The 11,379-nt window shown below is 33.0% G+C and overlaps 1 protein-coding gene across 1 annotated transcript; it reads left to right on the top strand.

The window, feature by feature from the left end:
• Positions 1-900: 900 nt before the first annotated feature.
• LOC145139776 (F-box protein At5g03100-like) lies at positions 901-5,034 on the top strand. The gene is made up of 6 exons (XM_079073482.1): positions 901-924; positions 1,432-1,548; positions 1,658-1,708; positions 2,595-3,494; positions 3,571-3,714; positions 4,726-5,034. Exons 1-6 carry the CDS (start codon positions 901-903, stop codon positions 5,032-5,034), a joined length of 1,545 nt encoding a protein of 514 aa, XP_078929608.1.
• Positions 5,035-11,379: the final 6,345 nt, after the last annotated feature.

Here is an 11,379-nt window from a genome sequence, read left to right as displayed (position 1 = left end):
ACCCCACTTTGAATTATGATGTTTTTGTGATTTTTGAAGGTATGATTCGAGTAAGAAGATTGATATCATCTTACTCAAAATGAATCAATCTCTGGTATTCTCACTAGACATTCCATTGCATGTGTATAAGGTCGGTCCAAACGTATATGGGGCCTGGGGCGAAAAGAAAAAAAGGGCCCTTAAAGGCAAATATCATAAAGATTAAAAAAAATATCATTTATTCTTCACTAGAAACGCGTTCAATTAGCAATAACAAGCAAGTCAAATCGTTTATCTTTTAAACTAGTTTGAGTTTGAACCAACTTTAGATCCTAAAAATCATTTAAGTATTAATTTTTTTTATATATATACACTACTTAGCCCATAAATTTTGGGCCCCCTAGAGACGTGGGCCCAGGACGGTCGTCCGGGTTGCCCACCGTCTGGATCGGCCATGCATGTGTAACTTATTTTGACTTGTACCGAAGTAAACACAATAGTCAAGTTTAGAGTAGCATGGACTTTTGTGAAGGTCGGGACATGTGTCACATACTTGCTCTTTGACCGTATCTTGGAAAAGGTGGTTTTGAATTTGTTTTGGAAATGGTAGTAGTTGTCCACTCCTTCTATTGGTAACTTACAAATTTAGAAAGTTTGTGGAGAACTTGAACATGTACATGCGGAAATACCTTTAAATTATTTAGATTATTCTTTGATTTTGGGAATATAGAGTTTAAGGAACGAGGCTTTGTTCAATAATAAAAAGGTTGATGTGATGTACTTTTCAAAGATGCTACGATTAATTCTTTCCGGTAGATAAGCAATAGGAGTAGGAATTTTAAGATAAATTTGGCCAATTAGGTTAGTCTCCTTGTAATGATTTCCATCCGTGTAATCTCATGTGCGAGCTTCATGTTAGCAATGACGAGTATATACAGTTTGAAGGTATGTCAATTGCCCCGTCAAAAAAAATGTTACAAGAAATATATATAATTTTTTTGGCATACTAAAATTTTATGAGTGACCTACCTTAATTTATTTTACAATAAAAATATATTAATAATGACTTTTAAAGCCCATCTTTTATATCTCAATAGCCTAAATAATTAATTACTCATTAAGAAATAACCCAGTTGATTTTATGAGTGATAACTTACTATCATATATTGAAAAAATGAATGATCATTTTTTTTAGTGATAGCTTAATGTCATATATTGACAAATAAGTTTTGGATAGTATTAATAATGATAAAATTGAGAAAATATTTCAAGGTATAGATATTCCTCGTGTGTTACTATATTAATTAACTTTATCTTCTTCTTCTTCGTTTATACAATCCGAAACGCTACTAGTATTTTTTTTGTCCATTTAATTTATATATATATATATATATATATATATATATATATCGGTTTTATTTAAATTGTAAACCATATATGTATCTGTTCTAGATTGTTCTAGATTGTCACTATGAGCTCCCTTTTTTTGTCTTTAATAATTTTAGGCTTAAAAAAGACCATGAATTGTTACAGTTAGTCGCCGCTAATGCAAAGCCGACGCCGCTATTGGCATGTCGCCGCTAATACTTCCCCGTCGCTATTAGGTAAACCTAATTTCTCAATTAATTGTCATGCTCATTGTTTATCATTTTATTGTTAACATGTAACGAAAATGAAGGTGCAATTGCAAACTTATAAAGAAACTATTTGTAAAGTTAAGAAACTACAAGTTACTCATAGAAGATAGTTGCAAATTATTCAGATATATATTAAATGGTTAAAAAAATATTATCTGGAAAAAAGCTGAAAAGAACACTACACAAACATAAACTTGATTCCATATGAAAACGAATTTTCAGGGCCCAATTACAATCAAAAGGCCATGCATACGGAACTCTAGAATCTAGCTAGATTCTAGAAGACAATAAAAAACCACCGCTGGAACACTTGCTTTAGTTCAAAAGCTTTGGCCAACTTTTAGTCTCCATTCTCTACTTCTCGCCTGCGCTGCTGTCTTCATTTTCTTCTTGGTCTAAGCTCCACAATGAGGAAAAGGGCTGATCGAGTCAAGGTGCTTTCTTCATTTACCTCTTTTATATGTGATGGTTACTTGTGAATTGTTTGCGATTAGTGATTTAGCTATTCACTTTTCCGGTGAGGGCATTTTGAATCTAAAGTAATTGAAGTTAATTGTGACAATCAGATGTTGATTATTCCCCTAAATTTTGTTTCCATATGCTATCATCTATCGTTAATTAATGAGTATATATACAGTTGTTCTAGGGATTCGCCGAGTGCAATTTGTAAGCTGCATATTACAGTTTCTTAATTTTGCTGCAACAATAGCCAATGTGACAATTTCAGTTGTTAAATATCAATCTGATTAATTACATCGGTCTTGTTTATGTTTGATCCATTGTTTTAGCAAGTAAAAGTTTCATTTCATATCTTTGTTTTGATAATGCGTAAAAGGATAAGGTTTGCAGACAATCATTTATCTTTAATGAACATACTCTTCACCTAGGGTTTCATTGAAAGCCGTAACCTTGTTCCGTTTTACATATATATAAGTAATTTTGATTGTTTACATTATTAATGACATGCATTCTGTGAAGGGTGGTCGTCGAGGATTAAAGTCAAATGATTTCATCAGCCAATTACCCGAGGATGTTCTTCTTGTAATAATGTCTCTTTTGTCACTCAAGGATGCAGTGGTCACTGGCAGTCTCTCCACAAGATGGAGATTCTTGTGGTGCAAGTTACACAAACTGGAATTCGATGCTGGTGAAACATTAAATGATATTGTTACAGATCGGAAGCTTCTTCGTGAAGCACGGTCTAAGTTCTTCAAACAGGTCAACGATGTAATCGAAAGTTACAACCAACCTGTAATTCAACACGTCCGGATTCGTTTCGATTTGTATGCAGGTAATGCAGAAGTTATTGATAAGTGGCTCCAATTTGCAGCAGACAAGAGAGTTGAAATGCTTGAATTGGATTTTATGAAGCACGGTATTAAGATCCGTGATTCTTTTTTTAATTATGATTTCCCATTCCGGTTATCAGATAGAAATATAGAGCACCTTTTCGAATGGCCATCATCAGCTGTTGCAGTTGTGGAGCTAATTTCTCTGAAAAAGCTCGTCTTGAAGAGCGTTAACGTGAGTGATGCAATCTTAGAGGAACTTCTAATAAATTCTCCACAACTTGAAATGCTTTGTATCCATCGCTCCGCGTACTTGACGCATGTTGAAGTAGGTGGAAAAGCTCTCAACTTGAAACACTTAGAAATAACAAACTGTTTTGAGGTTGAATCCATTTATTTATATGATTTTAACCTTATATCATTCATCTACAACGGTCAAGCCATAGATTTAGGTCTCACTGATCTTCCAAAGCTCAAAGAACTGGATATTGGTCGAGGACTCGCAAGGATAAAAACTAATGTATTTGGGAAAATATCAACTTGTTTTTCGTACATTCAAGCTCTTTCATTCAAAATAGGCCAACCAAAGGTTAGTAGTTAATCTCTAATGTGTTTTATAATGTATAATGGAAATATCATGAGAGTAATAATTCTTGTTTTTGCAGCAAAGTTTAATCCTTGCTTCCATTCCTGAACTACCAAATGTCAAGAACCTGAGGTTGACAATTGGAGGTCATGAAGATGATTCCCTGCTAGAGGTCGCTTCACTAGCAAACTCATGTCCAAGTTTGGAGGCTTTTCAGATTAAGGTACTTATGTTATGTCCAATTAAGAAGTTCATTTAATTGTCAATATATCGGGTTTAGGCTAAACGCTGTTCTTATTATTGTCCTTGCTAATATTAACTATGAGAACATGTTATACTTCTCTGTCCACATGTTCTCTTATGAACGGCATTAGTGTTTTTTTGCATGTAATCTTGCAAGACACAATAAGCATCGACATCGAAAACTATGGGTTTAAGAAATTTGTTAAAATCAAATAAGAATTGTGTTTACAAATGATAATCATACCCCAATGCCCAGTCCTATAGAAATGGCCTAAGGAGCAGGAAAGATGTAGGCGAAAAACCTTCATCCATAGATGACCTGCAACTTAAAAAGAAACATTATAACCATACAACAAAGAGCTGTAAAAAGTAACTACCAGGTCTAACATTCGACAGTCTTTGAAGTTGTATGCATGCAGCATTTCTCACTTATGGTTACTTGACGCCAAGCGGTTTGCAGTCTATATTCTTCTCATTTGGAAGCCTTATTTACCTTTTTAAGAAGTGTAGCGATTAAATTACCATTAGATTTAATGTTTGTTCATTGTTTAATTTCTAAACTTACTTTAGTCTATCGTATTTGGTATGTTCTTAGAAGTTATATGTGTTTTTTTGATCCTACAGTGCCGTTCACTTTTCTTATTCTTTATGATATGCAAACTACATATATATATATATATATATATATATATATATATATATATATATATATATATATATATATATATATATATATATATGTTTTGTGAGATTTTCCAAATCGATTCTTTAAATAACATATGATATGATGGATATCTTTGAAGGGATATTGTTAACAAATCCGATGATAGTTTTGCTTTTTATGAATTATAACAATAATCATGCATGTAATCAAATTACCTTAGTTGTTCTTTAAACTTTAAACCACTCTTATGTTGATAAAACAAATATTGTTCTTTATAGGAGGAATGGTGTAGTGAACTTAATGTCATCATGTCACTGAATTTTGCAGCTCTTATGGATTTCACCGATAAGAAGGAGAAGGGATGTAAGGCGTGATAGTACTCATCGCCATAAATACTTGAATCTACTTGAGATTCAGGGGTATTATGGTGGAGGGAGTGACCTGGAACTTGTGGCTTACATCATAGACAATGCTGTGGCGCTGAAGGAAATTTGGATTGATCCTAGGTGCCAGGCTCGGAAGGGAACTCCAACTTCAATGAGGTTCTCCAAGAGGACTGAAAAAACTGCTCGATATTTTGCCAAGCGGCAGCTCCAACCATTAACGCCACAAGGCGTTAAATTGGTGATTCTTTAATTTATCTTTGAAATTGCCTGTTAACATTGTTGTTGTTAATGTATGTTTTAATTGTGATGAACCACACTGGGTGTAAGATCATGCCCTCACTTTTCAAGAGAGCTACGTACATCCATGCATGGTGTTAACATGGCTAATGTTCGGATTCCCATCTAAGAAAGGTTTATAGTTTTTATACAGATAGGACAGTGGGATTGTGTTCCTGATCGTTAACTTCATATAGTTACCAAATCATTTTTATATCACAAACAAAAAGGTCGATATTAAATTGAGAAAGGTATTTGTTACTATGCTAAAATGTTTCACAATTCTTGACACCACTCTAGATTTGATAAACACTGCACTTGACGTGCACGTTGACGTCAACGCTGACATCAACACTGACGTCGGCTGCTATGTCATATGATTGACTACCTAGAATTCAGGAAAACTGCATGATTGTCCCTGAAAATCCGTTGTACTTCATATTGATCCCTATACTTCCTAAAGTTGGCGGATTGGTCCTTATACTTCAGAAAAGTTTCAAAAATGTCCCAATTTTATTGAAGTATTTCAGTTTGGTCCTTGTACTTGTGGAAGTTAGTTGATGTGTCCCTCCTGATAACTTAGAAATTGGCCCAAAACTTTTCCAAAAAGTGCATTTGGATCCGAAAAAGTCCATATTATCACTTTTTACACTTCTTGATCAAACTGAGATTTCGGAGTTATCTGATTGTTCATAGAAAATTCTGAACAAATCAAATTACAAGTGTTATGTATAGAATCTACAAGTACGATTACGATGACACGACTTATGCCATGAATTATAATATGTGGAAGCCAAGGATAGAAGATTTTTTGATTCTGAAGGATTTAGCAAGCCTTTTAAAAAGAAAGGTAGCAACCCCGACATAAGATACATGAAACTCGGACCACAATAATAAGAAAACGGTATCGCAAATTCGATAACGGATCATAGTGCTTTGCATCATGCATGTCACTCGAGATACAGATTCACACAAACTATAGGAGAAGCTCGAGAATATGTATAAGGAAAAGACGATACTCAAGAAGATATTGATGTTTAGGGGCCTTGTAAACGACAAGTTATAGAGTGACACATGAACAACGGAGCATACAAGTCAGTTTCAGGATCTTGTAAAACATCACAGTGCTGCTGATTGAGTTTTCAAAGATGAGGAACAAACCATATTGCTCATCAATTCTGTACATGATCACTGTGAGACGCTTGTTGTCACTTTCAATAATTATTCCCCAGCGGCAAAGTGATAATGAAGATGTGCCTAGACTCCCGAATGAACGTAGAATCCGGAAAGAAACAAGCTAGTGCATACCAGTTATTTTCCCTCCTGTCAGAAGACAAATGAATAGGTAAAGGCAGAATCGAAGGTCAATGTATAAGGAAATATGGTCAAGGTAGGGGAAGATCCCAATTTCAAGGGAGATCAATAGAGCGAGGAAAGTATACATATACATGTTACAAGGAATATTGCAATCACTATAGTTATTATGGACACAAAAAGAGTGTTTGCGAAAAAAATTTACGGGAGCAACCTGAAAAGCGTATGAGTTAAAGTAAGTAGGATGATGAAACTATGGTCACCATCTCACAAGACATTTTCTTTGTTATGTGTGAAGAGGAAGCATGTCTACATATAGGCACTTATGATGACAATTGGACGATTAGTATTCTACATCATATCATTCCACTGCATATCGGGATATTATTAATTGTTGGCATTGGTGATGTACATATAAAGACCAATGTAAGGTGTATATTGGTGCTAAAAGATGATTGACATGTCACAGAGCTAAGACTGAATCTTATTTATATAGCGGCTCTTTATAATCATGGATATGAAAATTAATTCAAAGATGACACTTGGAAGATGTTAAAAGGTGTTATGGTCATTGCAAAGGGACAAGTTTATGGTACTCTTTATAAAATTCATGCCATGTTACTTCCACCAAGTCTCAATGATGTTGAAGAAGATACATTACCAAACTTGTGGCGTAGAAGACTAGGCCACATGAGCGTTAATGGATTATCAACCCTTGTAAACACTAGTATAAATATGGCTTTTGGTGACGCAAAAAAAGAACGTTACTACAGACATTTTGTGAAGGGTTTTTTCATTAAAAGTAAGACAAAATATCATGTGCTTGTTGACAAGTTATGGTGATGTTTAATTATGGTGAGTATAATTCATGAATAAACGTTGCTATAGTAAAAACCGTCACTATATGGTAGGGATATTTGGAATTGTATCAATCTTATTTTTGAAAACCGTCACCAATAATACATTTATAGTCAATCATTATTTTATTATGATTATTGTGTACCTTTTGTCACAGACAAAGCGTTACAAAAAATTCTTGTAGTGACTGGTTTTATTTTTTAGCGTGATTATTATTTGGTTTACAAATACCTCATAAATTAAACTGTCACCATAAAATAGTTTTAGTAACGAGTATATTCTTATATTATGACTATTGTGTACACTTAGTGACTCACAAGCAATTAAATGGCAACCATAATAATATAATTGTAGTCATGTGTTATTTCTTTTATTATAATGATTGAGAAGTTGTAGTCACAAGTTTCATATTGTATCATGACTATTATTACGATTAAAAACAAATCACAAATTTAGTCGTCACCAAAAATAGTTACAACGACAGATTTTTTCCTATACAATAATAAATATTTACATTTTCTCACCCACAAGAAATTCAACGGTGACCAACAAAAACTTATATTGAAGGGTGTGTACTTGTTATCATGACTATTGTTTATCTTACCGACAAAAATAAAAAAATTAATTTGTCATCATAAAATACATTTAGTCACCGTTTATTTATTTTATCGTGACCATTGTTTATTTTCGGAGACGTAAATAAAATCAAGTTATGAGCATAAATTATATTTATCACATGTTTAACGGTGTATCATAACTATTGTTTACATATAGTGACACATAATAAATTCAATCATAAAAATTGACAAGGTTTAGTCACAAATAGAAATTTAAAAAGTGTATAGTCATAGTCTTTATTTGTTATCGTGACTATTGTTTACACTATCAGATAAGAAATTTAATCGTCAACATAAAATACTTATAGTCAACGTTTATAAATATTATCTTGACCATTGTTTCTTTTTGAGACACAAATATAATTAAGTTGTTAACATAAATTATCTTTAGTCGCATTTTTAACGGTTTAGTATTACTATTGTTTACATAGAGTGACACGTAAGAATTTAAATTATCAAAAAATATTATCTATATTGAAATGGAATCTATAGTCAAAAAATATATTCCTACTTTACTGAAGTATTTTAGTTTGGTCCCAGTACTTCTCGAAGTTAGGTGATGGGTCCGTAGACTTCTAAAAAGTTAAAAATTGGTCCATAACTTTTCCAAAAAGTGCGTTTTGATCCCAAAACATTCCATATTATCATTTTTATCCTTTTGGATCCGATTGAAAGCTCGGTTTTATCTGATTGTTCATAGAAATATTTGTACAAAGAAAATTACAAGTGTTTTCTATGGAATCTACAAGTACGATTATAATGGTGCGACTCATACCGTATATTATAATATGTGGAAGCCATGAATAAAAGATTTTATTAATTTGAAGGAATTAGCAAGCCTTTAAAAAGGAAACGTTTCAAACCATACATAAAGATAGACGAAGCTCGAACCATAATAATAAGAAAAGGTAGTTCAAATTTGACAATAGATTGTAGTGTTTTGCGTCATGTCACTCAAAATATATATTCATACAAACTTTGGGAGAAGCTCGAGAATATGTATCAGCAAAAGACGAAATGCAAGAAGACATTGGTGATAAGGGGGCATGTAAACTACACGTTATGGAGTGCTATACGTCCATAATAAAGCATACAAGCCAGTTTTAGAATTTTGTAAACTGTCTCGGTGCTGTCGAGTGAGTTCTCAATGATTAGTAATAGTGTTCTTTTTAGTAAATCCACTCCTTAGCCCATTTAATTTGGTAAACACTCTGGGCTGTTTTTTCTTGGGCTTTTGCTTTTCATTGTTATCTTTAATTATAGGTACACTCGGATGTTGTAACAACTTAAAAATAGGTATTAAATATGCATTGAAGCAAACATGCACAATGTAATTAATTAATAGGATTGCTAAAAATTATAAGGTTTCATTAATGAATACAAAAATTAATGACTTAAGCAATATAAGTACCTCATAATCAAGGGTTGCACGATTTTTTTTCCCATGCAACAAAAGGAACTAGCGTATCCTTTACTTTTAAGAAGCCCTTTTTTCCGTTTGGTATACAGGGGGCTGGAGTTATTCCTTCATCCACTTGAAATCTATTGCAATTCGTTGGTAGTGGCTATCCGTTAATTTTTTGATTTTCATTAGTAGAATAGAGTACATAACGTTTTGCAACTATGTTGCCAGGACTACATACTGAAATTATAGATCTATGTAAACATGTCGAATATACATTACTTGTTTATCTATTGCACTATGTTAGGTTGAGGTCTTATTATCATATTTTTAGTTGAATTCCCAACAATTAGCTCCTCACATATAGATGTAACATTTTCTTCACCGTTATTCAAACTTTTCGTTGAAATCGAGAAAGGTCACTCCTAAAAGCAACCTTTCTCTTATATACGATAAGACGAAAAACATTTAGTTCGATCGAGAGCGTGTCTTAACTAATTCCTTTGAACTCATTTCACCTATTCTAGCGGTACGAAAAGAGAGGTCGTGATGATATCATCTACGTCCGTACCGGAAAGTGTTTACCATGTCGAGCCTACGAAAAACGGTTAAGAATATTGGGAAAAGAAGTGTAAAAAACTTATTGATATATTAACTTACATCAATTTCAACCTCTTTAGGGGTGTTTTATATGTTGATGTACGCACAAATTGTTTGTTCATTTTCTGGGATGACAATACGCAACGATATCATTAGCAGTCCATATTTGTACGTATTGAGATATTTTTAAAAATGCCCCCAAAGAAAGAATCCGAGTCATCGAAAAATCAACTCTTAACTTTAGATAATCATTTTGTCTATTTAGTTCGTCTAGTTTTTGCTCAAGTAAAGCAATTTTTCTTTAGATGAAGATTTGGCTCGAGGCAGATGCCGATAGTTGGTTAGAGTGATTCCCATGCCAACCCCTCTTATAAATCCACATTGCTTTTTGCCAAAGACCAGTGAGAGGGCATCCATGGTCAGTTCAAGAATGGTTTTACCTTCTTTAATTATAGTTTCATGATTTATATTGAAAAAATGTATGTCAAATAAATGTAGTATTATCTGTGTTCTTAATTTATCAGTTAGCTTAACAAACAACATAACTAGCTACAAGCTAGTTTGGCAATACATACCAAAACTTCTACGAAACTCTTCACTTCTTCTCAATCATATTTTCCCTTTTTATTTTCCTATGATTTCCTACACATTAAAGACTGTGGGGGAACATCATCTCTACCTGTTACTATTTCTTTCACCTATTAAAGTCATGATCAACCGATGAAGCGGAAATTAAACAAGTTGCAAGTAGCATTACGCATATACCATATTAATTAAACAAGTAAATTCATGTTAAAAAATTAAATATCTAAGAATATTTTAAAATATTAGACAACGGACCTAGTAGTTTTTGTTGTAATTTAGCATACCCCCTACACCCCAATTTGACGAATGTGTCCCAAACAGTTTGTAGGATAAATGAACGATATTTTGATGATCCTTTGTGTAGTTTATTTAGTCTAACTAAGTAGGGTTGTATGTAAATTAACATGTATTTGAAAGTGCGTAGAAGTATAGCAAGATGGGACATAACTTTGTCCCTAGACGTTCATCGCTTACAAAAAAACCGCTAGTTTAATAGTAAGTTGTATATTAGTAAAGGGGTGATTGAGATTGGTTACTTAACTCAAGGGAGGGTATGTGTGACTACTAAATTAACTCAATAAGAATTTTTTTATAAAATGTTTATTAGCTTATGTGGTGACAAAAAGACATTTTTAAAAAGTGTTTAGATAAGCGTATTTGGTTTAAAAAATTAAGCTATAAGTTGACGAGCCATTTTATTTGTGATAACGTGCCTCCTAGCCACATCAAAACAGTTGACGGAAAATGTAACACCAGCAGATTCAGGCTAGTTAATTTAGAGATAATAAGCATTAAAAATGACTTTTTGATAGAATATTATTTATGACAAATAATCTTAACAAAAGTTATGGTATCTGTGGAAAAGATTCCATACATATAAAGAACGGTGAAATCTGACTTCGTATGAAGAAGTTATGCTTCTTTGAAGTTTTGCGATTAATTG

This window comes from Lactuca virosa, chromosome 9 (genome assembly GCF_052849685.1).
Source record: "Lactuca virosa cultivar CGN04683 chromosome 9, Lactuca_virosa_CGN04683_v6, whole genome shotgun sequence".
In the NCBI taxonomy this organism is placed as follows: domain Eukaryota; kingdom Viridiplantae; phylum Streptophyta; class Magnoliopsida; order Asterales; family Asteraceae; genus Lactuca; species Lactuca virosa.
Note: the sequence above shows the minus strand (reverse complement) of the source record. Positions and strands in the feature narration are given on the sequence as shown.

What these genes read in the sequence shown, in the direction of transcription:
- LOC145139776 (XM_079073482.1), top strand. Translation starts at nt 901, where the DNA reads ATGACGAGTATATACAGTTTGAAG. An exon ending in TCAAAATAGGCCAACCAAAG is followed by an intron (nt 3,495 to 3,570) that starts GTTAGTAGTTAA and finishes TTGTTTTTGCAG; the next exon opens with CAAAGTTTAATCCTTGCTTC. An exon ending in TGGAGGCTTTTCAGATTAAG is followed by an intron (nt 3,715 to 4,725) that starts GTACTTATGTTA and finishes TGAATTTTGCAG; the next exon opens with CTCTTATGGATTTCACCGAT.